The sequence below is a fragment of the Sprattus sprattus genome (assembly GCF_963457725.1).
Source record: "Sprattus sprattus genome assembly, chromosome: 10".
Taxonomy (NCBI): domain Eukaryota; kingdom Metazoa; phylum Chordata; class Actinopteri; order Clupeiformes; family Clupeidae; genus Sprattus; species Sprattus sprattus.
The window spans coordinates 27,323,812-27,351,598 of record NC_137908.1 but is presented as its reverse complement, the minus strand read 5'-3'; the positions used below and the strand labels follow the sequence as shown (position 1 = coordinate 27,351,598).

General features: G+C 41.8%; 1 protein-coding gene across 2 annotated transcripts in view; it reads left to right on the top strand.

Moving 5' to 3' along the window:
* Window positions 1-27,787, top strand: part of fhit (fragile histidine triad diadenosine triphosphatase) — a 171,256-nt gene that overhangs the window by 48,787 nt on the left and 94,682 nt on the right. For both annotated transcript variants that reach the window (XM_080846216.1, XM_080846217.1), the window contains one exon: window positions 8,569-8,690. In XM_080846216.1, coding sequence (XP_080702342.1) covers window positions 8,585-8,690 — 106 coding nt within the window. In that variant the 5' untranslated portion in view covers window positions 8,569-8,584. The remainder of the gene's footprint in view (window positions 1-8,568; window positions 8,691-27,787) is intronic.

Here is a 27,787-nt window from a genome sequence, read left to right as displayed (position 1 = left end):
TGACAAAGTAATCAATGAGCCACTGGAGACTCCTCAGGAACCTCCAGAGTTGTTTAAAATGGTTGCTTGGCCAGGAGGCTTAAATCCTCTTATAGTTGGTTTAGTTGGCCCTCATCCGCAGACACTTGTTCGCCTAATCTTATTTCCTCTGCTAATGCTTTTAGCTGGCAGTGGTGGACTAACGGGACCTGTCATGATAATGATTTATGCACACAGCCAAATTGGATCTCTTGCCTAGCCCAAACTTAGGAAGGTGACTCATAATATTTACTTCATTGCACAGGGGAGGCACTGAATGAACATTCCCATCCTTTTGAACCTTCAGCTTTAATAGGTTGACGGAGGGTGAATTGTGGAACAGAATTTGCAAATAAATGTTCTCGATTTGACAGGAACCAGACAGTTTCGATGGAGACTTAAAAATAATTGGCAAGTCCACACTGTTAGGATACATCTGACATATATAACAACTTTCAGAAGAAACAACTCTGTTCTTTAACAGTGATTTCATATTTACATCCCAATTTAAAAAAAACAAATGGCTCAGAGTATGGATTTATTAGGCTATGTCTCCACGAGCCTGTTTATTTTTGAAACCGGAGTTTTGCTCCGCATCCACACGAGTGGTGTAATAAAAATACTCAGTACACACGCGACCGTGGAAGCCGCCACCAAGTGACACAATGCACGTGTAATACACATGCCACAACCATACCTGGCAATGTAAGGTAAAATGGGAAATCTGTTTTAACCAATGAAAAGATACCGGGAAAAGAAATCACCAAATACAAACAACAATGGCGCGCAGCAACTGCGTGTGACAACCACATAATGCCGACAGCATGGCAATAAACAACATCCACTTCATTTTTGAAAGAGCTCACGTCAACTTCTGCTAACCGCTGCTGTGTTTTTCCCGTTAACGTCATTGATGTGTACGTGCTGAAGTGAAGCAGGCTCGCAGCTACGACGTAAACGGGAAAAACAATCACGGTTGCAGTGTCCACACGCACCCGGTGAAACCAACCCTGGCCGAAAACCCCACCCTGGACTCCGGTTTCAAAAAAACACGGTTTCAGGGTTCCAAAAACGCGGTTGCTTGTGGACAGGACATACAACCAGGAACATCTGTTCATGGTTTCAAAAATAACCGGGCTCGTGGAGACAGGACACATGGTATCGCTGTCCCTTCATATCTGTGTAAATTATTCAATCTTAACTGCACTTCTGTTTGGATTTTAAGGTCTGTATTTTCTTCAAAGAAGGAACACATGTATTAAACAATAAAAAACACAGAGGTCAGAGATGAGACGAAGGACACCGATTTTCAGAGCCGTGCTACATGTCACGAGAAGCAAATAACCCATATTGCGAAACCACTCAAGGTGTCTTCTCATTGTGAACTTGTGATATCTCTTGAAGACATGGGCTCTTCATGTGGCCATGAGTTGGTTTGCAGTAGAATGTAACTCATGAAGCACATTGTCGATTTGGTTAAATTCAATTTCAAGAATTTGTATTGTGGTGGATAAGGAATTTCAAGCATCTTGGGTATCGGCATAACATAACTTTTCTTTTGGCTACTAGCCTAAAAAGGGTGCAAATCTTTTTCTGGTGATCTACCTGTCCAATTTGTGTATATTTCTATGAACACAAAACACATCGCTTCACTCTCAAGATATTCTCCATGACAATTCCTTTGGTCAGGGCTAGATTAAAGAGTTATACATTTAACCTGCTCTGACAGTTTTACTGTCTGCTACTGATCAGAAAATTGAATCTTAATAAGATTCCCCACCAATGCTCAGCAGAGTCACAAGATGATAAACATGTGTGATATACCTTGTAAAAACATTTCAATTAAAAGGACACTATTATTCTTCTGCACTTCTCATTTGAACTCCCTCTTAGTCTCCACCTCTCTCATGGTCTATAAATACGGCTTTAGCTTTTCTGTTGTGGACATTGTATTGAGATGGACAGAAAGTGTAGGTGTTTATAATTATGGTTTCATTTCTGTAATGCAAAAAACAATGATATGAGGTGATGTCTGTGTCTAACCTTTAATTTGCAATCTTAATGTTGCGAGTATATATACAGTAGTTCTGCAGTAATCAATAAACCAGTGTATTTAATGCCTTCTTTCTAAGTGTTTCATATACAGTAAATAATACAATATTATTACTGCACCACATCCTGGCAGCATTTGGAGATTAGGATTATGGCTGAATGCATAATTTCACCGTTGGTCTTTATATTATCTAAATGGATTGATGGTAGTAAAAGGCTGCAGGATGGCATCCAATTACCCCCCATCCAAGCTTATATGGACGACATGACAATGCTGACAACAACTGCTCCTTTACCCGTTAGCTGTTAGTCAAGTTAAGTGAAGATCTGGAATGGACAAGGATGAATGTGAAATCTAGGACATTTAGAAGTGTATCAGTAAGGGAAAACTGGTGGAAAAGGGATTTTAAATTGATGGAGAGGTGATTCCTTCTATTGTAGAGGAACCGTTTAACCGGGATTAACCAATGACCAGCTAGATGGAGGAGTTCAAATTTCCTAAGACCAGCCTGGAGAGGACTTTATCTCAGTCTAAGGATCTAACAGTCAAGAACACTGCTCCAACAGTGAAAACAGGGAAAATGTGGAATCCACAAGAAGTGGTTCAACATGCAGGCACAAGGCACATTACAGCATAGGGAAATCACTGGGCTGGTACAGAGTGGAAGAGAAGAGTTTGGGTTAGTTGGAAAGTATGGGGTAAGGCTACATTGCCTGAGAAGAGGCAGATGGTAACGGTATGCTTCCATTGCAGTGAAATTTGATTTGCTTTTATTCAGGATTAATGATGGGGTGAAATCAGAGCGAATCCAGAGAAGCAGGGGAAATTGAGACTCTTTGTTGTAACGTTCATGTAACGTTTGCATGAAAACATTGATGAAATGATGAATGATGAAACCACGCCTGGGCCACCTTATTGCCTCCATGAAAATGATTGTTGTTTATATGTAACCTTAACTACCTTGAGGAAAATAGACCCCTGAGAATGAAAATAAATCTTCATTATCTTCAAATCTTCAGCTTATGGACTGACTGACTGACTTTTATTTTTCTTATTTTTATTTATTTCTATGAGATGTTTTGTAATTTTCACAACCTGTTTGTGAAGTGACCTTGGGTGTCATGAAAGGCGCTTTAAATAAAATATATTATTATTATTTAACAACTTGAAATTTATAACTAGCTCACAGGCTAACTGCTAGCTTGTGTGGAAGCCTAGGCTAGCATAACCAGCTTTGTTTGTGAGCAAGAGGAGGAAACTAGACAAGAAGCAGTGGTTCTCTGGCAAAGTAAGAGCTGAAGATGTTGAAAATAGGAAGATCAGCTTGAGAGAATTTTGGGCTATGGATGCTAACCGAATTCATTTCATTACTGTAGCTAGGGTGACCATATCCATAACACCAAAAAGGAGGACATTATGCGGAATTTCGGAATCACGGAATTTCGTGGTGCTGTGAATAATTACATAGGGCTCTGGCGTGCTCCCCTCTGCAATACAACTTTGTGTAATTGATATATGATGTATGTGAAGTCCGTATGCGTTACACACTGGTTTGCCCTTATCTGACTACGTACTCCGGTCGGAGAGTAGCCACAACCTTCAGGTGTAGTAGAAACAGGTTTATTTGTGTTTAACCTCCAGCGGGTTGATCAAGTGCATTAAGTGCTTGCAGTGGAATAATCATATATTAAAAGAAGAATTTGTAAGTGTTTGTGTGGTTTCTGTAGAATAAAGAAATACAGAATATAACATAAATAAACATAACTTGCAATCTGTACTAATATACGTAAATATATAAATATCTAAACAATATACACAATTACCTTTCAGTTATGAATCATGTATAATATATAAAATTCACTATAATGCTATGTGTATCAGCAACACTGTAATTGCAATGCTGCTACATAACTATACCACAAGATGGCACTCTAAGACCACAAATGGCCTGGCAGTCTGAACTCTAAGCTACCAGCAATATCAAAACAAATGGATCTCCGTATTAGCGTTGTATACAGGCTAGAACAAGTCTGCGAGAAATTACTAGTTATAGCAGCTAGTGCTTGTACACATTAATATAAAGAAAGTAAAGCTAGCAGATAAATGAATTACACTTACATTGTCGGTAACGCACACGGCAACACAATGTTATGCTAGAATGATACATTGAAAGCACGTCCACTCGCATTAGCAGCTGGCACGAGAAAGCAGAGGAAAGTTTGTGCACGTTTACCTTGACTGCTTACATCAATGTCACAGCGACAGAAACTGCAAGCCATGCAAGGAGTCTCGACTGCTTTTTGATATAAAGTCATGTTCTTTTGCCCACTCTGGATTGAAAGACGTCTGGCGTTTAGGCATGTTTCTTCTATGTGAGTTAACTGTCCTTATGTCAATTATTAACGGTGGTTCTGTCAATTTATCTCCCTCTGGAACGAAATACTGTTTTCTGATTGGCTAATGGGGTGTACATTAAGTTCGTATAGATGGACACCTTGGACGTAGTCCCAGTAGAAACGTTAAATCGCCGTTCCATATCAATGCTCTTGAATGGTTACCATTGACAACCAACGTAACGTTTAATTTTTGACAGCTAGGATAATTTGAACCAAGATGGCGGCGTGTTGGGCAATGTTTTATGTCAATTAAGCTATCTACACGACTTTTTATATGTCTAAATTTACTCGGTTAGTTGTTTATGTTCTACACGAATGTTGCAGAGTATAGGAATTCTTAACTGAAAGTCTCGGATATTATTTGTAGGCGGCTGTTAGCGCTTAGAAAAAAATACCATTGAAACAGATGGTAGCTCACACGGCTAACTAGCCGGCTCGATTGTGAGCCTTCGACCAAAATTACTAAACTTGACCTCTCTGTTGCTCTGTCCAACTTCACCATCAACGGAAACGTGGAGTTCAACTGTAAATAGTAAAACCTTGTGAACAATACCTGTGTCCGTTTACTTTACAGAGGTGAGCTCATGAGTGTCACTTTGCAGCAACGCCCGGGGAAACTAAAGGTCCAGTTCCACGCACTACTTTCTCACTACTTTCTCTAACGGGAGCACTAGGCTTCAAATCAATAATTCATCAGGTTATTTTGCATATTAAATGTCCTAAAGATAAAGTAAATTCTAAATAATAATAATAATAAAAACATTTTTGGATGTTGTAAACGGGAGATAAGCGGGATAACGGCCTCCGAGCTGTCCAGTTATATGAAGTTAATGGACTTCTGCGGAGCGCCGCGTCGTGGTGTTCTTTGCCCCGCAGCGTCCATTAACTTCGTATAACTGGACAGCTCGTCGGCCGTTATCCCTTACGTAGCCAGCAGCATATGTATGACGTAGCCAGCACATGGAGCCTTGTTTACGTTTTTAACCAATGATATAAGGTTAGAATTGAATTTAAGCCTATCAGATATTAATCAGCCACCGCTTTATGCCAATCATGTGTTAGACTGCATTCCAGCTAAATATTCTAGACCGTGGCTCTTTAGGCCCAGTGCAATTCCAAAAAGGAGGACAAATATGCGTCCGGCTTGATGCTGCGCCGGACGCAGGACAGGGCATTGAAAATCCGGACTGTCCGGCCTAAATCCGGACGTCTGGTCACCCTAACTGTAGCCAGTAGTAAGAATCAACTTATGCCACTGAAAAAATGTTTTGATGTTTTTTTGTTTCCGTTTATTCTGATGGGCTTTTTCAATGACAATCTTTCCCTTTTCAGTGCTGTTTTTTAACGCTGCAAGTCTTTTTTCAATGTCAGTTCTTTTCAATGTCAACTTAATGTTTCTGTTTTATTGTGGAAGGGGAAGAGTTTGATGGGAGGGACAGGAAATAGAGTATTTGCATAGATCCAGTGGCATCGCATGAAATTTGGTGATATACAGTAGATGCAAGGATCTTTTTATTTTCTTTGTGCTATAGGGGCTAGCAAGGATACATATGTATGTACGGTTTGGGAATTCCATAGAAAGACACTGTCCTGCTGGCAAACTGAAAGATGACACTTTGATATCTTTGGATGTTAGATGTTTTATTTTTTCTTCCATAAGGCAAAGAGTAAAGGGCATTAAGCATACAATTAAGGCCAAGTAGACAAAATGTCAAGACACTGATCCACCTCTAAGTGTCCAGTTTAGTACCTTAGGTAGTTTCTTATCAGATGTTATATAACTGATGCAGATTCGTTGTGGATGAGTCCCATTGAACTGCATGGCTGTGGCTTTTGTGGGATTTTGTCCTCTTTTCCACTTACACCCAGCCACGCCCTTTGTTCAGAGATGCGTTTCCCTATGGATCTATGCAAATGATGTATTTTTGATTATGTATAATTATGCGTGTGTCTTTTACCAGTTATTTTCTCTGCAGCGATCACACTACATCTCAGCTATATCAACAGTAGATCTGTTTTGTCTGTTCTGACAGTGACATGTCAGATTTCCCTTTTAGCATTTTTGCAACCTGTGTAGAACAGAATGGATTAGGTGGTTTGACAAAACCTTCTGCTGTTGGTTGTTTGAGTTGTATGAGGATTACACTATCAGTCAGAAAATGATGCACAGCATCGGGAACATGATACAAGCTGGTGGATTTTAGCGATTATACAGGGTTGATGCATTCAAGGTCGGAGATAAATATTGTGTGTGTGTGTGTGCAAAGAGGTGTGTGCGTGTGTGTGAGTGTGTGTGTGTGTGTGTGTGTGTGTGTGTGTGTGTGTGCAAAGAGGTGTGTGCGTGCGTGTGTGTGTGCGTGTGCATGCATGCGTGTGTGTCTGTATGTCTGTTCTCTGTGTTTGCATTGTGTTATAGACTGGTTGACCTGCACTTCACTGGGTAGATCATGCAAATGTGTAATTACAACTAAATCTGGAGAAAAAGGCAGTAGCACTGTCCTTCACTTTACATACTCGTCTAGTATACACAGTGACAAATTGCTGTCGTATTGAGAAGCTTTGCTGATTAGAAGTGTAAATGAGCATTAATTGGGCCATTGCAGTTTGCCATCAACTAATTGCCGATTTCTAAACTCCTAATTGTGGAATTGTTGGATTGGATTGAAATGCTAATGCCCGGGACAGCTGGTGTGCACACATGATCGTTCGTTTATATATTTATATTTGGTCTTTTTCCGTTTATTTATTTCTCTCCCTGGAATGTCTTCTGGGAGTCCTTCCAAATCCAGCAAGGACTTCTACTCGCTTGCGTAGCGTAGCGGGCGAGTCGGAGTATGGCACGAGGCGAGGCACCGAGTGTGGCGGAGGCAACGCTCTCGTTATCGTTCCGCCTCAGCCTCAAGTCATCTCACAGAGACAGGCAGCCCAGCCAGGCCAGGCCAGGCAGAGTGAGAGAGCAATCACACAGGCCTAATTCAACTCCATTACCCCATTACAGTAATTTAAGGACACACACGCACTCACACACACACACACACGTCTCTCTCTCTATCTGTCTTTCTTTCTCTGTCTATATGTGTGTGTGTGTGTGTGTGTGTGTGTGTGTGTGTGTGTGTGTGTGTGTGTGTGTGTGTGTGTGTGTGTGTGTGTGTGTGTGTGTGTGTGTGTGTGTGTGTGTCTGTGTGTGTGTACAGTATACACACACACAAAACACACAGGAAAGATTTGCATAAATTATTGACACACACACACACACACACAAACATAGAGAGAGAAGGACCTGCATAAAGAATAAAGCTCCGCTGACATTATGCGTATTTAAACATTTCTACATAACAATGTGACAGTTGACTCATTTGATCTGAATATACTGCGTGAGTTGCTATGAGATGATTGTTTTCAGTTATCCTTCATTGTTGGAGATGTCATTCACCCTCGTGGTGAAGAAGAAAAAAGATTTCATATTTTCTTTTTTATTGGTGTGGAGCTTATGCCGCTGAGTGACAAGTATTATGCATTCATCTGCTCATTTGACATCTGCCGGGTAGTACATTGTAAGCTTTTCAAAACCATGTAGGCAGCCAAACTTGATTGGCATACTTGATTGTCAATTAGTGTTTGAGTATCAATACCTAGTAACCCTAGTGTGTCAGTGGCATGTCAGTTTGATGAAAGCTGTTGTTTTAACCAAACCTTTAGAAATGAACATGGCCCTGGCTTACTATGTGTAGTGTAACGATGCTTAATGGACTCACAGGGATGCTTTACAGTCTGACTGAGAACGCTAAAGGGTTTGATAAATTATGCATCATTCGACTTGTCTACTGCTGTTCTGTGCACTAGGAGCAAAGACTCCCATTCAGACGTTTCAGTCACTAGACTGGAAATAACTCACACACAAAAGCCTTCATGGTAAGGTCCAGCAGAATTCCTCCTGGTCTATCTCTATCATCTTTTCCTGTTGGTGAATGCATTCATTTGGTATTTGTACACTTGTGGTTGCCTATATGAAATTGCTCATGAGGGCCAACCGATCACACTTTCTTTTCACTTCATTCTATTTTGAATACATGATTTTTTTTTGCTTTTCATCTCTTACAGCACTGTTGACATTGCCATGACTACTTTTCGGTTTGGACAGCACATCATAAAGGCCTCGGCTGTCTTCCTGAAGACAGAGCTGTCGTTTGCTGTGGTCAACCGAAAGCCAGTTGTGCCTGGACGTATCCTTCCATTCCTGCTCTACCGTGAACAAAAAGAGCAGACTGAATGTTCCAATTCAGCACCAAGTCAGATATATTGCCTCTCACAGCTTGCCTATATCTGTGTCCATTTTCTCGTTGGACTCTTTCTATCTCTCTCTTTTTCTTTTTCTCTCTCTCTTTTCAGTCTGTCTTTCTGCCTCTCTCTTGCTTTCTTTTTTCTGTATCTCTTGGCTCTTAGTGGAACATTGTGTGCGTAATGGGCTGTGGTTGCTCAGCAACAGTTTGCTCTTAGTTAAGTTCCTTTTGACCCCATGAGAAGGTCACACAAGCAGATGTTTACGGCACAACAAGAGGAGGAAGTTTCCAGGTAAAGTTCTGCCCGTGAAAAAACTGAAAAAACAAAACAGGCTGCTTAAGTGTTTAAAAAGTTTTGGTGTTGTGTCATAAGACAACTTTGAAACAGACACTTTCCTTGTAATGGATAGAGGCAGAATGAGAGCTTAGTGACCATGAATCACTGTCAATTTTACTTTAATGTTTCTCTCTTCCGGTGTTAGAAACTCAATACTTTTGTCTATTAATCTTACTTCTCAACGTTGCAAATGCAAACCTTGCATATATTTGCATGATTTCCACTGCTGATTTGCCTGAATAATGTGCTTATTCTCTTTTTGGAATAATAATGAGTCTTCAGCTCTGCGCTTGAGCTCCTCAAGTGCTACTCTGCTTTATGTAACCTCTGTGTTTAGATTAACTTTAGATGGGGGGAGATTTTTCACAGTATTATAGGGCATCGCTGCATAATGCCACAGCCTAAAGAGAGGCAACAGTGTTCTCAAGCCATAAGGAATACATTAGCATGATTTAATCATAACACTCTACATGAGATGGCGTAATACTGATGAGGAGAATACACACTTTCAAGGGATAGCAGGCCAAGTCTGAGTCCTGTGTCTTTCTCCTCTCACCACATTTGGATGGACCTGTGTGTGTGTGTGTGTGTGTGTGTGTGTGTGTGTGTGTGTGTGTGTGTGTGTGTGTGTGTGTGTGTGTGTGTGTGTGTGTGTGTGTTTGTGCGTTCCTGCATGTGTGTGTGGGTGGGCGGGCGGGCAGGCGGTTCATTCCTATTTAGTCTTGTGCACTTCTGTCTATCTATGTTGTATAGGTGTAATTGGAAATATGCTGGCTGTGCTTTTGTGGATAAACAAAAGCCTGTTTTCAGCACAGTTTTGAAACCGTAACCATAGTCAGATACACTGTGCACTACAGCAAAATACATATCGTGATTTATGTAAGGTAAAGTTCCGTCCCTCTCCTGAAATGAAAGCAGAACTGTAACATAGATTATGTCCACCACTTTAGGTTCCAGTGGAACACTGCTGAGTGACTCAATATTGCCTGTGTTTTCAGTAGGGACAGAGAGTCTGATTGATGTGTAGAGGATAACTGTAGGAGTTATTTACAGATAACTGCAACATCAATTTTTATTCATAATCAAATGTGGAAAAAGGTTTTTGGATTTATCTGCTAATTGTAGAGTGGTTTGGTTGTTCTTGGAAGCATCTAGGGACAGAGATTTTTAATACCTGGAACCTAGAGAGTCCATTGTGAGTTGGTTCATTTGTTTTATGGTAATGATGCCCTGCCCTCTCTTGGTACCTGATTATGCAGATAGGAACATGACTCATTATAACCAAATCTAAATCTTATACACATAATAATGTTTTGATCTAAATGTTTATTTTCACACATGCATTAGAATATCAACTGATAATTAGCTATCATTTGTGGAAATTATTCTTCAAGTAAGTGAAGAACTGCATGCACTTTTATTGTAATCAGAATGATGTGGGGATTTTTTTCATTGCAATCAAATCGCATATCAGTTGCCATACCCCTCTGGACAGAGCAATCATTGATTGGACACACACACACACACACACACACACAAACACACAAACACACACACACACACACACACACACACACACACACACACACACACACACACACACACACACACACACACACACACACACACACACACACACACACACACACACACACACACACACACACACACACACACACCCACACCACACCACACCACACCCAGCGAGAAAGAGACGGTACAGAATAGTGGAAGGAATTAGTAGATGGGGCCATATTCAACACCATATTGATTTCCTCAACATGAAATAGCGGCACACCCATTTGACCAGATGCTGGTCAGATACCCAAAGGTCCATTATGATTGCCAGCCTGAAAAGCACACTCAGTGGAGGAATGCAGAGGTTAAGGTTAGAGACTATTTAGATTAACGTAAAGATGAACAATTACTGTAGTAATACTGTAGGTTAAAGCACACAATCTGACTGCCCCTGGTTAAATAGACTTTCCATTAGAAGACCACTATCTGATGTAATGGCAACAATCCTTAATTGACTCCAAACTGAATTACCATATTTCTGTCATCCCATTAAAATTCATAATTTGTTGAATTTTCTGCCGTCGTCCTGAATAAATGTTGTCTGAGCGGTGCAGGGATATTCACATCTCCTCCTGAACGCAGTGCACTCATCATTGCACATCTCTAAAGCACATCACCAGACACACGCCCAAGGACCAGCATAACAATATGTGGCTCCTTTGTTTTTAAAAACATAGCCTGCAGGCAGGCTCTGAACACTGTGCGGTTTATTTTTTTCCCCCTCCTCTGAGAAATGTCAACTGGAGTCAGATATGTCTCCAAGTCAATGCGTTCTGAAGTAGATCAAACCGAAATGATGGGCACTGTAGCATTCAGAAGGGGTCATACTAGGTCACCTTTATTTAAAGCAGCACTCGCATGTCTTGGTTGTCCACGGCTTTAATACCGGTCGCCCTCTGGAAACAGCCATCAAAAATAAAGGCTATCAAAAAATAAAAATGAAACTTCCATTGACAAACCATATTCCACCAGCAAGGTTTGAACTCTGGTCAAAACACTACTCTCGCGGGAGATGTATACACTGGTGAGCTGGTAGCTGCTACTGGGCAGACATATTTGCAACCCTTCTAGTCAAACTTAGAGCTAGACCAGTTTGAAGATAGTCAAGTAGTGATATCTCTTCACCCTTAGAGCTAGACCAGTTTGCAGAAGGCCAAGTAGTGTTATCTCTCCTCTGTGTTTTCATCTGTGGAGGCTTTGTTCTGGAGGGTTTCTGCTACATGGGTGCAGCTTTGTTACCTCCGCCAAGAAGCATGGACAAAGGAAGACCTCATTCAATCGTACAGCTGATCTGACTCAAGGTTGTTTTTTTTTTCTTTGCAAAATAGGGCATATAGGGGCGCTCTTTGAGAAAAGTTGCATTCAAATTGGCAGGAGCTTGTTTATAAACAAAGCATTCTAAGGTCACCATCTCTGTGCACATGGTTGAAATAAATAGATAATGTCGTTAGGTAAACAAGTAGTAATTATTACTCTTTGCAGAGGGAATTAAAATAACTTAACACCTTTAACATTTTACTGCTCATAGCATATGCAGATTTGGTTGGAGTTTGTTTGGGAGTTTTTTTTGGTGAGCTTCTGTTTGCACGTGTGTGTAGTGTGTAGTGTGTGTGTGTGTGTGTGTGTGTGTGTGTGTGTGTGTGTGTGTGTGTGTGTGTGTGTTGTGTAGTGTAGTGACTTTGTGATGAAGAGCTGTGTTGCACAACCAGTCTGATAGCCTCTGACAACTTTCCAATTGCATGACAGATTGTCAGATTCTCCCTTTAAACCTTGCTGTGTGTCTTAACTCCTCTGTGATGTTGTGCACTGTGATCCCCCCCCCCCCCCCACTTCCTGTCTTCAGACACCCTCACATCCTACCCTCCCATCCCCCCCACCCCCTCAGCCATCTCCCCCACCCCCTCAGCCATCTCCCCCAGGCCTGGGCTCTGCTGATGGAGCAAAGCAAAGTGGGGCCCCTGGCGTGCTTATCCCCGCTTGTCCAGTCGGCTGCGTGGATCACTGTGCCTCCGTGCCAGTAGCCATAAGAGAGAAGAGAGAGAGAGAGTGAGAAAAAGAGAGGGAGGGGGAAGGAAATCAGGTCATTGGATATTCTGAGCTGGAGGAAGACCAGAGCGCCGACCTTTTCATCTTCATCGTGTTTATGTCCATGCGAGGCTGTGTGGGAGCCGAGCGCTAGCAGCGCCTCGCATGCCTCTGCCAAAGCCCACTCATATTCCATCCATGACAGGCTGAAGCTAGCTAGGCCATCCTGGGGTGGTTGGTGGGGTCTGTTGAGTGCGTTGGCGGAGGCGGAGGCGGGGTGGTGGGGTGGGGTGTGTGAAGGTGACGGTGGATTGGTGGACAGAGATGACTTCCGAGAGAGCTTTCTGAATATTTGTCCAATGACACAGCGGAGCCCCAATTTAATAGACGATTGCACTGCGGGTTCTTGCGCGCAACAAAGAATGGCATCGCTTACAGCTACGTTGATTACCAGGGCGCATTCATCTGGTAATCTCATAACATGCTCAGAGAGTCCAGTGCCTCTGAGGGAGGCCAGACGCTTCATGTGTGATGAAAAAGGGGAGCGTTTCAAGTAAATAGTTTTGAGGAAGGTGCACTCCAAATTCAGTGTCTGAAGGCCACCTCTAATCAGTTTGACAACATAACACTGACCACTCAGTGAGCCTATTAAATCGGCTGACCATTTCATTCTTCTTCTTATTATTTCACTATTCTTGTGAGAAAATGCTTCAAGACGACCTGAATATTTTTGGCTTATTGATTGATACGCGCATTTTTTTCTCCACTGAGAAAACAGGACTTAAGTAAATGATGCTTCACATCACTACTTTCCCTATCTTTTCCTTTGCCACTATGTTCTACATACTTATTATACGGCTCTTCAGAACGTTCCAAAAAGTACCGTTGATTTGAATGGGCCATCCCTACGTCATACCCATACATTAATTCCTGCTAGCAGACCTCTGCCAAAGATAATCACCGCTGTCATTGGCAACGGGTTTTGTACTTCTAATTCACATCTTTCATATCATTCCGCCAGAAGTCCAGTCATTTTAACGCAACAGTAGAGAGTAATTTGAAGTCAGCAAGTAATGGGTTGCTATGCAACACCTGAAACTTCAAAGTTCTATTTGCTTGAAGAACTATTTATTTCTAAACGGGACACATGAAACGGCACCTAAATCATTAAAAAGAGGTATGTTGGAGGAATGTCTTCTATCGTTTTTGGCAAGTACCCGTATAATAATGTATTGTCCGTCGGTCATTCTACAAAAATAATTCCCTTCGGTACGAAACAACACCCTCCGCTCCGCGTCGGGGTGTTGTTCGCCCCGTCGGGAATTATTTTTGTAGAATGACCTCCGGACAATACATTATCCCTTACATAAAGTCCCTAATATCTTATGTAGCTTGCTTTTTAGGTGTGTTTATAAGCCCAGAGATGTTAAATAATGTGAAGCCACAAAATACGCTCCAGTCCCTCTTATTTTGTTGTAAATAATGTGAAGGCCATGGCAATGATTACACTGATTGCCAATCATTTTACAATGACAATTCTACAGTTTAAATATAATGATAATAATAATCATCATAATCATCATCATCATCATCATTATTATAATGATAATAATAACAGCAAAATAATCATCATCATAATAATGATAACAATAATACTAATAATAATACAAATAATAAGAAGAAGAATAAAAATGATTGATGATGATTACACACCCAGAAATTAATATGCAGTTTTACCTGTCCCACAATGGCTTTACTCTTTTTGGCTGTCCTCTGTGCGCATACATGCACATAACAGTTCTGCCTGGCCATTCCCTTTCATGTTCCCCTATTTGAGCAATGTCGTGACATCCCAGCGCTTAACCCGGAGCACACATCCTTTCACATCAGGGCCCAGGGTGTCCTCATGTTCCTCTGGACGTCTTCCCAGTCTCTCCTCTCTGTCCTCACATATTCTGACCATGAAACATTTATCCCGTAATGCATGTTTTTTCATTGAAAGGCAATTCATTTTTCACAGGCAGTTTAAAAAAAGGCTTCACAGCACAATTAGAGGGGGGAGGAATGACATTGACTAAGGCAGCGTTTCTCAAACTATGGGCCGCGGACCGGTGCCGGTCCGCGACGCCTTGCCTGGGGGTCCGCGAAAAAGTCTGGCTTCCAAAGGCTTAAAAAAAAAAAAAAAAAGTTTTTTTATTTTTTTTAATGTATTGCGATACAGTATACAAAACATATAGGCTAATGTTACACGATGTACCGGTACTAGAAAGGTACCGCGGAAACCTAACGTAAAAAACGATACGATTTTGCATATTTTCAGTATAGGTAGTAGCACGCAATCAGAGCGCCCTCACTGTTCCGCTCCCTCAGGGCTGCGTGCACGTCTTGCCTGCAAGGGCGGGGCTGCCCAGCTCTCACACATGCAACTCACAACGAGTCATCTCAGGGGAGACATGGCCTCATGTGCAGGAGCTCTTACCGACGTCCTCTGCTTTTTTGAAAACAAAAAAAAAGTGAGATCTGGAAGTACTTCGGATAGGAAGCAGACTGAAGGAAAGTCTATCGACACACAGAGACCCGTCTGTAAAACATCCTTCAAAGCCACTCAGGCAAAGGGAGGTAACACGTAAAATATGGCTAAGCACGTCTCAAACAGACATATGAACTTTTCAGAGAGTTCTCAGAACGACAGGTTAGCAAATGTGATTATAAACATGAACACCCCCAAAGTCACCGATATACAGCCTAACAGGAGTTGCCTTAGTTTAGCGACAAGCGATTTTACCCATCACAGAATGTTGACGATGCGTATTACAATGGCTAACATAACTAAAGCGGATTTTCACGCTAGTAATGTTAACTGACAAGGAATACATTTATTCTTCCATCAATACTGGTCGTGTTTATCGTTGCAGAAGGCCCTTTTTTAAAGATAGGTTAGCCGAAGGCATATCGGATGGCCATATTGCATGTATTCTCGTTTAAGACGTTTCAATTTGGCTGCAAGAACGTCCCTGTTCACCGTCGAAATTAAACTCTAGAAAGAAAAGGCTATACGTAATCAATTCTATGATGTCACCATGTAGTTTTCATTAATATCTTGCTGGATGCTAATACTAACCATACCACCACAGATAAGAGTTAATCATATTTTTTGTAAACAGATTTGTACGGAGATGGAGTCGGGGATACACGTTTTTGATAACATTTGGTGGATATTTCCTATTTGTTAATGTCTTTGTTAAATAGAAATCATCTCCGTTGGAAAACCCTACAATCTGAGTTGTATTGGAAAACCCTACAATCTGCTTTGATAAAAAGAAAATGTTCCCATCAATATGTTTTATGTAAGGTAAACATTATTTAGCACATTTTACAAAAAGATAATTTAAAAATATATCCTACATACTATCAAGTAATGCCAAATGTAATAAAATGACTATCTAAAACTCTTCTGATATTAGTATACGATTTTAGAGTAAAAGAGTCCAAAAGCATATAACATTACAAATAGCTATAAGCCTATATGGTTTAATTTGGGATGCTATTATGAGGGGGTCCTCGGAATATTTTCTGCCCTTTAAAAGGTCCCTGGCCCCATAAAGTTTGAGAACCCCTGGACTAAGGTGTTTGTTAAGACGATTCTGTATCCCACGTTTTATGTTTGAAGGAACCAAAAAACTCAACCCATTTACATTTTTCACGAAGGCTAAATATTTTAAGATGTTACATTAGGTGTCTAATTAAAGGTTTATATACATACTTCCTCTCCGCCCTTTTTGGAGTGCAAATGCCTTTGAAGATGTATGGGCATATATAATCATTTTCTCTCACTAAATAATTCTTTTGCTCTTCATACTCTATTTTCTTCCTTTTTTTCAGTTAAATGAATAGATTTTTAACTGGGTTGTTGGAGGAAGCCTTCATAGTTATTCTGTAAACTGTGAATTTTTCGTCTATAAACTCAAACTAAACTAATGCTGTGGCTGTAGAGCTGTTTCGCTTGTGGACCTGTTAGATGACAGGAAGAGGTGTCCTACAGAGATACCACTGATAATACCGGAAAAGTTTATAATAAGAATAATACTCACTGACTTCACATGTTAAAATGTGTCTGTAGAGGGGCATGTCAGGTATCCTACACTTTGTCCTCTCTCCTGACTGCTGTCCTCTCTCCTGACTGCTGTCCTCTTTCCTGACTGCTGTCTTCTTCAAACGCTTTCTTGAAGGCTGAGGATTTCAGTACAGGATGAACTATTAAGCCTAATTCCCTGCCTAAGGTGCTCACCACTGGTCTTTATAAAAAAAAGGTTTATTATAGATCGCTGATGCTTACATGCAAATATTTGACCCCTTTGACAGTGACTGATTGCTAATGGTAGTGGTGAAGGGGCTTCAACCAACCATTAACATGTCATTATTCATCATTTAGTATCAAGAGGCTGGACTGGCTCTGCCTTCCCTCACTGGTGAATTAAATGAACAAAAATAGGAATTGAATATGCTGGGGTTTGACATTGCAGAGTGTACATATCTACTTTACAGGTCTGTATTCCTGTCTTCATATTTGGCCTTAAAAATCAATGAGGTTTTGGGGGAAAAAACAACATTTAGTTGTTCAAATTCACCGTAGTGTTGTTTGGGATTTCATGGTAAACTATTAAATGCCTTTCCAAACGCAAACTTCTACATTTCCAAGTAATAGCCATCTCCAACCAAATACAACATCAACATGAAAAAGTTCAACTAATTACTCTATATGGTTTGTTAAAAAAAAGAGCTTTTTCATGATGTCTTCTGAATGGTTATGGAAAGGTCTCCCATCTCATTGCATGGGTCATTTGTTTCACTGATGAATAACTCGATAACCATCCATCCATCCATTGTTCCCTCTTATTTTGTTGGTCTGGGTCAACCCTGGCAATACTTTGGACGTCCTTGACATTCCTCTCTTCCAGCTTTCCCTCAGACATCCCCCGTTCCACTGCTAGACAGGACACATAATCCTCCTCTCTGCATTGTGTCTCTGTCCCTGAGGTGTCCTCTCCGCTGGTCATACCCAGAGCATCTCCCTAGAGAGGCATCCGTGCCCAGTGCTCTAAGCACACCAGGAAAATCGCAACCTTATTTTGTCGCTATTTCTCTAAAGGCTAAAGTTCCAATATGCAGTGAATGAAATTCATTCCAACCACTTGTGCCCACAAACTCACCCTTTCATTTTTGTGAGCCTGTAGCTGAGGATTGGCACGTAGACGGAGTGGAAAATTGAGATCTTGGGCCGCCGTTAGGCTTAGCCCCCTCTTCACCTACATGCTCTGCCACAAAATACGCTCCAGACCCACCTGTGGAACTCATTTTTACCCTTCCTCATGCACATGACCCCGGGGTACTTGATCTCCTCCACTTATAGTAACAACAAGTTTCTCCTCTTCTGGCGCCCTCCAGATTGAGCAGCCCTCCTTTTCCAGCTGAGATTCATGACTTCTGACCTGGAGGTGGGGTGCTTATTCTCATCCCAGCCGCTTCACTCTCTCCTGCAAACCGCCAAATTCAGTGCCTGAGGTAAGTATAACCGAATGCCATCCTCTGACAAAACTGCGTATGTGGAGTGGACCTGTGGATTCATTTTCTCGGTTATGGCTTATTTTATAATGTTTTTAAATGACTAAATGTGAAACGCAATGCTTTTCCCTTTACACTATTTCTCGTAACAAAATGTATAGATTTTATTCAGTTGTCATTTAGCTTGTTCTGCAAGCAACCGTAGATGAACACCACCTATAACCTCCATCATAACAATGCGACCACAGAGCTTTGGGAAAGGTGGACAGTAGGAAATGTAGGCTCTTCACTCACTTTTGCCACTTTTGAAACATGACATTTTCAGAGCGGACTGGAGACTGTTTCATAACAAAGGCTATTATGATGTGTACAGTATACCCTCAAGCCATGTGATCAGGTTTGTTTGTTTGGAAATGAAAAACTGATTTGGAGAAAGGATGGTGAAATGACAAGTGTGAAAGCGGAGGCAAGTGCAAATCAACACGTTAATAGACTCTTTATGTGGAATCTAATGAACCATAGCTCTTAGTAATAGACTTTTAAAGGGATAGCTCACCATACATATTTATACTAAAATGACACCCAAGACCTCATGTAGAGCTGAGTGACCTGTTCCCTTTTTCCTCATACTAAATTGGGTTTTATTATTGGAAAAACTGAATGTTATAGTAAGGTTAGTGGGGAGCTATAGGAAAATGAATTTGTTCTGTAGGATGTATGATTGAAAGTATGTCTGAGAAAGTGTGTATCACAGGTTAAAGGCTTGCAAAATCCAAGAGTTAAACCCTTGTGGGGTTTAAAGAATGGATGGATGTTAAAGCTTAGAAATGGGAAAAGCCATGAATTTAAAATTAAAGTCTCAACCTAAATGTGATGAAACGAAACGTATGCATTCACAAGTTTCATAATGCAAATATTAATAAGCTAGTGCATTAAATGAACATATTTTACCACTGCCAAAGATAATGGATTTCCAAATGATATGTTTTATTCTTGGAACCCAAATGAAACTGATTGACTAGGTGTATTCACTGACTGCACCCGTATTCTGATCTACCTCAATGAATGCAGTCTTGAAATACAATACTGGTCATTAAGATTTTTAATCAGCAAAATTGGAAGCCAGTCCAGACACAGCAATTCCTCTATCGTCACTGACTATCAAATAGCTTGAACTTTTATAACGCGTATGAAATTAATTAATGCTAAAAGAGCCTAAAACTGCGGTCATTTAATAGAAAGTTATATTGAGAAAGTAAACTGAGAGAACAAGTCATGAATGGTGGGGTAGTCAGGAGGTTTAGGTCTGTATCGCTTCATTTGAATCATTACATCCTTTAAAATACACTTTCATATGTTCTCAACACCCAGGTCAATTAAAACGCATACCTCACGCACCCAGTACAATAAATACGCATACCTCACGCACCTAGTACAATAAATACTCATACCTCACGCACCCAGTACAATTAATACTCATACCTCACGCACCCAGTACAATAAATACGCATACCTCACGCACCCAGTACAATAAGTACGCATACCTCACGCACCCAGTACAATAAATACGCATACCTCACGCACCCAGTACAATAAATACTCATACCTCACGCACCCAGTACAATAAATACTCATACCTCGTGCACCCTGTACAATTAATAAATCCACCTGTGCAAACAGCTATTTATTTCTAACGATGGCCTCACTCCTTTACATATTGCAGAAAGTATCTCCACAATATTAAAGTGCCAGTGTCTTTACAAGGATGCTTTTCTATCCTGAGATTTAGTTTACTCCTAATTTGAAGATTAAAAATGCCTAGTTGAGAACCGCTAACAACAGCTGAAGAGTATGAAAAATCCTTCCTTTTTGTTTACTCTGAGTGAAAGGCACACAAAGTGAAGATTTGGAGCCTTGCATGGTCTAGAGCTCTAGCTAAACATGTCCTTGTTAGAGACATCGGCAGAGAAACTTTCTACTAAAAATTCCCTAAAAGTGTATTTATTTACTTTTTTGTTTCATCATAGTTTATATCACTCCTGTAGCAAAAAGGAGTTTCAAGGTGAATACTTCTCATTCGAAAAATGTGAATGTAAGATGATGTACATAATATTCAGTAACAGTGGTTTTCAACATTCACATTTCCACAGCAAGAGGCTCTATGGATGTAGTTTGCTTGTGACCTTCTGACCTTTTGCAGATCTAGCCTAGGTTTGCATGTTTAAGGGTGCATGATTTTGCTAGTCAGTGTTGCTGCACCTGCATTATTTTGGGTGATAGATTTTTGTGTTCTGTGCAGCTGTCACAGTGGTTTAAAATAAGACGTTAGGGATAGTGAGAACTAGATTTGTGCTGGCTCCTCTATTCATTAATTTCAAGTAACAGTAGCAGTGAGCTGTCTATGCCAAATTGCTTTTTATACTCATGCTCCATTGTCATTGTAATGGTCTAACATTTGTTTTTGGTGGCAGCTTCAATGTTTGTGTACTGATATCAACGAAACATTGTCTAGATGGAGTAAAATGGAAACACAGGCTGTCTTGCTATTTTGCAAAATTATTGGTTCCAAAATGGTAATGAAAGCTTGGAAAAGCCCATAAACGTTGGGGTGTCAAGGCAGAAAACTGATACATGGTATTAGTGTAATAACATACCCCCGCCCTTGCTGGTGCGATGACGCCATTGGTTATTGCACCCAGTTAATCAGAAGTTTCTGCTGTCTGGTGTAATGCCCTCCCCACTGTGAGGACTGCCTGTGGGGGGTTGAGAATGAGAAAAGGGGGGGGCTCTCTGATTGCTCCTCTTTCATCAGTCTGTCAGAGCTATGGAGGACCACTAACAGGTCCAGTGACCTCCAATCGTTGAGGTCATCTCCCCCATGGTTCACCTCATCAGTCACAAGTTTACTTTGCATGGATGATGGCCACTTCTTGGTTGTCAAATATTTGCCTTGCTCTTGACATTTTTGTAGTGGATCATCATTTTTTTTTGGTCAGTATAAATGGAAACCCATTAATCTAGTGTGCACAGCTCATGTGTTTGGCTTCTGTGTGAGGAGCATCCCCTCTCCCTGTTGGCCTGCTCGATGATGGCTCATTAGTCTTTACAGTAATCCAGACGTCAGCATTGAAGTTCTCTCAGATTCTCAGGCACACTGAATGAGTTTAATATACTACCAAATACAACCACATCTATACATACCTATATTGAGAAATGGACACAAATTTCTTCTTTCTCAACTAAGTATTTGATACAACCTTTGTTCATATTAGGTGCTATATGTGATTTAGGGTGTCTAAGTCACGCTCATCAGAAATTAAGCTGAATCACTTGTGAGGTGAGCCGTTTTCAACAATATGAATATGCCAACATCATGGTAAGAGTCCCTGCCTGTGGTTGAATCAGACTTTGTCCAAAACTTTTTATGAATACACAACCTACTTGGTCAAATGTGACAGTTGATCAGTATGTCAGAAACGTCAAATATAAAATTAACCAAGCAAATGATTGCTGTGTTGTCAGGTCTATTGACTCCTTCAAGGCATAACAATGGATGTAAGTGGCTCTGTAAGGAGATTCCTATCTCTGCCCCCAAAGCCCCTTCTTGAAACCCCTCAATTGTGGATGTACAGCATTAATTAATATGTCCATGGCACCGTGTAATTGGCTTTTTTATGAACGCTGTTTTGCCTCATAACTCAAATCACCTGAGGGCAATTTTTTTGCCTTTATTTTTTTAAACAGACTTCCCCCCCAATATTTAACGTTTTCCCCACCTGGTCTACTGATGGAGCCATGCATCCAGTGGAAGAGCTGTAGAGGTAGTCTGGCCTGCTTACTTCCCGCAGACTTCCAATGGAAAGCGGAACACGTGTTCTGCTCTCTTTTCAGACGATTGCTCAGACATGTCCCGCTTAACAGCAGGATTTACATCGACACATTCTGATTGGCACTGTAATGGACGGCTTTCGTCTTTCCCCCGCTTGGAGGGTCTTGGCGGCATGGCAGCGGAGGGAGACACATGTCCAGGCATCGCACAGCCCACGCGCCAGCACCAGCCTGAGCCAGAGAAATTAAAATCAATCTGGTGGAGCTTTTTTCCAGGTTTGCTTTTGCCTCCACTGGGAAATAAAGTATCAGCTTCCATGAGATATTGCATTTTTTGACGTGGTCCCGTTTATTCATTTCACTTACTTCCAGACTGCTTCACTTGTGGAATGGAGGGCAGACAGAATTGTGATTACATGTGGGACCTAAGCGAGAGGGATGACTCAAATATATTTATTATGATGCATGACAATGCTATGATTAGCTTGAGAGATTTCATATACGGTAGATATGAAGATAACTTGTGTTTTTGATGTAACTTACTCAGGCTGTTTGTCTGGTAATGATATGGAGGGCACAAGCAAGTGTCTACAGCTTGCATAGATATACTTATGGTACACAACCAGTCTTTGAATTGTACTTTAAGTTTTGCTCATTTTCTTTTATCATCCCCTAGCAAACTCGTGACTGTTTAATGAGATTGCTTTTCAGTGCAGTCCTACAGTACAACAGACTGGGAACGTCATAATGACGTACTTTATTATTGATTTTTTAATTTTGCCTTTCTTGTTGCTTTCTCTCTTTCCTTTTATGTCTTGAAAAAAACGGGCTCTTTGATATCCATCCAGAAAAACAGGAGCATCTGGGAGATGCGAAGAATGAAACAGCATTTGAATCGCTCGCCTTTGAAACTCCCCCCATAAGCACACTCTGTGAAAGTCAACAAAGTACAGCGCAAAGTTGACACGAGCTCTGTCTGGAGACCGCATTTCAGTGACTCCAAGTTTTCCAAGCGAGCGCTGATTGACCAGAGCTGTGGACAGGGAGACTGGGAATGAGGAGCGGCCAGTGGGGCCAATTTGGGGGAGGGGGGGGGGTGTCTGGCTGGCGTGGTGGTGGTGGTGGTGAGGGGGGGGGGGGGGGGGGGGGGACTGGCCGGATGGGTTATCTCACTCATTTGGAGAGCGAACATACAGAATCCCGCCACCACCAGTCTGTCTGTCACAAGGCGCCAGGGTAGATTGCTTTGGCATGGCGAGACGTAATGCCTCTGTTGGGCGAAATTAATTCTGTGAATGTTAAGCCGTCGCTGCATGTACCCCTGTGATAAGCTGATCATAAATGGGGGGATTTATGATACAGCATTAAAGAGCTCCGTGTTTTCATTTGACTATTATTTAGACTGTAATGGTGAAGGGAAGATAAAAAGTACTTTTTTGTGAGAGTAAAGCAGCAGGATGGAGCATATGATATAACATGAGATACGATGCTATTGTTTGTTTGAAGCTAAATACATTTTCACTTAACCATATGAATGGTTTAATTTCAATAAATATGGACCATTAACGAGGCAGACACCTTCAAACTGGACAACAGAAGATGATTGTGATTTGCAGTATGATCCAGTAACCTCTGTTTGCCTCTAGCTTACTGTTTTTGCACAGAACTTGCCTGTGGAACAATTGTGTCAGTTTTCATTTCTCATTATGTCCTATTTAAACACTTATTGAGGAGATAGTGAGAGAATACTGCTGTTGGACAATACTCTGTTGCGGTTGACTGATGCTGAGCTGCCCGGATGATCATACATTGCTGCCCATCAGCTCATGTTTCAGGATCGGCAATCCTGTGAGACGCTCACTCAATAGCATGGACATTATGTGACCTTCCTCCTACATCACTCTGTGTGCCACACACATCTCCAAAGAACTGATTGAGGACGCCCTGCCAAAGCCGAGATGACATTTTTCCCCAGCTTCCAAAGAGAAAACTGACGGCGATGTAATGCCTTTGACTTAATTACACTGAAAAGGTCAACATTGCAGAGGTCACGGCGGTGTCAGTGGTCAGTCCTGGGCACACATTCGTAGATGCATGCAGCTTAACTCCGCTTGGTACTTGCAAATTCACATCTGCCCTGAAATAGGAAGGGCACTCTAGCTAAGAAAGTAATGGCTCTGACGGGTGCTTGTTAGCGCTCCTTTATGGGTGTGGAGCCTCGGCGGGTCAGGCTGGCACTGGGTTCAGTGAATAGGGGTGGGGTGGTGGGGTGGTGGGGGGGAGGGGGATCTCCCAGAGGGCCTGGGTTTGGGGAACCTCGGCAGTCATTAGAATGGCCAGCAGCTGGCGAGAGCTTGGCATGCTGACAGGGTGCCATGACCCAGCCGACCTCGATCTCTACCCAATGCATGTAAATGAGCGCGGCAGAGCCTCCGCTCCAGGTTCCAGGAGTGCGGTCGTTAGACGAGAGGTCAGAGCACCCATAATCACTTACATCTTAAAAAGGCTGCTTCCTGACAGACAGCCCGCGGTGACAAGCTCACCACGCCAGCTTATGGGCGCCTGTTTACTGGCCGCTGCTCTCACATTGCTTGTTATTTTGGCAGGCAGTGTCTCTGTGTCTTTCTGTCAGTCGTTCTTTCTTTCTCTCTCTCTTTTTCTTTATCTCTCGCTGTCTCTTTCAGTCTCCTTCACCTGCTCCCTCGTTCAATTCTCCATTCTGAGAGTTGATTTGTATGAATTTTTGCTATCTGTGCACCCACATTGTTTGTTATTCTATCAAACTCATCATCTCTCTCTTTCACTCACTCTACTCTTTTCTCTGTATTTCACTCTATTCACTCTATTCTGACAAAGTGTTTTACCTGAAAGATGTTTTTGAAAGAAGAACATGTTTAACATTGTAGAAAATGTTCTACTGTGTCCATACTGTGTGGCTGTTGCGTAGGTGAGTCAGGCATAATATGGTAATGTGGTTTGGTGTTGCTGCTTATTACTAATGCCTCAGTAATGCAACAGGTGCATCTTGATGTACGAAAATGAACTATCTAGAGAGCTCTGAAACACACACACACACACACATACACACACACACACACACACACACACACACACACACATAGGGGAGACAGATTTTTATCGTCTTGAAAATGTATATCCCCTCTACTCGTAGGAAACGATCAGGCAGGTTTAGAGCTAAATTGAGGTTTTGGGGAATGTTGGTTTAAGCATCCTGGAGCTGAAGAATGTGGAACGAGTGCAGTGTCAGATGTTCTCAAACTCTCTTCATCCTCATGAACAGGCAATGTATCCCTTTAAATACGTACCAAGGCAGGAATAATAGTTTTCACCCAATTGTATTATAATGTTTGGTGGGTTTGGAGTATAGGTCCATGAAATATGGGTCAAGGTATCTTGCAATTTTGTCAGCCTTATGTGTGTTTGTGAGTGTGTGTGTGTGTGTGTGTGTGTGTGTGTGTGTGTGTGTGTGTGTGTGTGTGTGTGTGTGTGTGTGTGTGTGTGTGTACTGTACTGTACATACTGTACATCTACAAATCTGTTTGTACTTTTAGTCAGTTAATTAAGTAGTTAAGCTAATAAAATATATTGGGCCTGTGATGTTTTGGGATAAATCACATTTTTAGATTTGATGTAAAATGCAACATTTTCACAAATTAGGGTTTGCTTCATATAGTCATTAACATATAAATGCCAAAGTTTGTAATAAACTGTGAGCGTTTTTTAATCTGTGTATATCAAGGGATGGTTTTGGCAGTTATATCACCCCACATTATTTTCAGCAATATGAACCCAAATCCAAGGTGCTTTTCTAGGTAGAACTTGCAATCCAGTCAGCCAAAAGTCTTCGAAACTGATTGTATTTATGGGAGAGAAAGAGAGAGAGAAAGAGTGAGTGCGTGTTTACAAGACCGCATCCTCCTTCCACTGTTTTTCCCACTGTGTTCACATGAAGAGCTTAAAGCTCAGAGAACAGCCAAATGGAGATGGGCCAGAACAAGAGGCAAGTGGCCCGTGTCCTAGCACACAGCTGAGGTGAGCAAATCTCGCCCGTCATTAGACGAGTGTCCGCTGCCATCCACTGCCATATTGTCATTAGTATTATCATTAGGGTTTTGGCATTTCTTGTTGCCCCTTTGTTGTGGATTTGTGGCCCCCGGTCCCCCTGGCAAGCCAAAACCCACAGTAATGGTCTGTGAGCTTCATTAACTGAAACAGATGCTATTTCACACCTGCAATCAATGGAAGCTCTTAAATCAGGGGCGTCTCAGAAACAAATTTCATGTTGATTCTGTGCACACCTCTAAGGTGCTAGTGCCTGTTTCACTATATTCCTAGGCTGGGTTTGTGCTGTCAAAACCAACTAAATAATAGATGCGTGGTCGTGTTGAACGTGATCTCTGCTAGATCCATGTGCTTGAATTCACAGCATGTCCAATGCAAATCACACCTCTTTTTGCACTACATACAAATCATGGGACCCTAAAGGCATCAGTTCTGGTTTTTATGCTCTGTGTCTGCCTCTGTGTGTCTGCCTCTGTGTGTGTGTGTGTGTGTGTGTGTGTGTGTGTGTGTGTGTGTGTGTGTGTGTGTGTGTGTGTGTGTGTGTGTGTGTGTGTGTGTGTGTGTGTGTGTGTGTGTGTGTGTGTGTGTGTGTCTGCGCGCACGCTTATTATTCACACTGTATTGATTGTGTAGTACCACATAGGTGGCCAGGCCTGTCCAGATTTTTTTTCTTGGCCTTTCTTCCCTCTCTCTTAGCACAGGTGTTATTCCCCCCCCCCCCCAGTCTTCCCGAGTCTCCATTGAATGAGAGAGAAGGATAATTGGTATCTTGGAGACATTATGTTTTTTTTTTACAATAGGGTGAGTAAAATGTTCGCCGCAAACTCAGGCTCCGTCTAACAAGCAGCGGGGAGCAGTAGGGCTCTTTGCAGCCTGTGGAGGTTAATGGGTTTTTGCTCCGTGAAGCGCGAGCGACCCTGCCTGCTTCTGAGGGTCTCCTGTTTATTAATTATGACCCCTCACACTCTGAGGACCATGCTTGATAACGTGTGACATGCATTATGGAGGACGAGACATTCTTTTGGACGAGATATTCTTCAAATAATTCCCTGTGAATTTAAGCCAAGATTGGGAGAGGGGAGACGGAGGAGGAGGATGAGAGAGTGGCGTGGGTGATGGACGATATCAGAGTGACAAGGCACTAATTTGCAGAAACCTGATGGAAATAAAAGGAGGGGACGAGACGAGGCGAGGCAGGTTGAGCCGTGCCGACACGCCGCTCCCTGTCAAACCCGGCTTTCTGGCCGCCCCGCCGCATTGTTTCTCAAAATTCATCTCCAGATTTCATGGTCGGACACAACAGCTGCCGTGGCTTTAAGACCGATTTGATGTGACATGTAGCACCTCTGTGCCACATGAATTTAAAACAAGACCCCCACCACCCACCGCCGTTTTGATCAATAGGCTTGTTTTGGTTTTTCTTTCTATCTCTCATTCTCTCTTTCCCTCCCACAGACACAGACACAGACACAGACACAATATGTTAGGGAATAAAAGATGGTTTGCTTTCATGTCTTGTTTCGTCTAACAGCACTGCTGTTTTCATGATCAGATGGACTACACATAAGCAGTGTTTCTGCACATTTGTCTCATGTAGTTGAAATAAAACATGGTGTAGTACAATCTA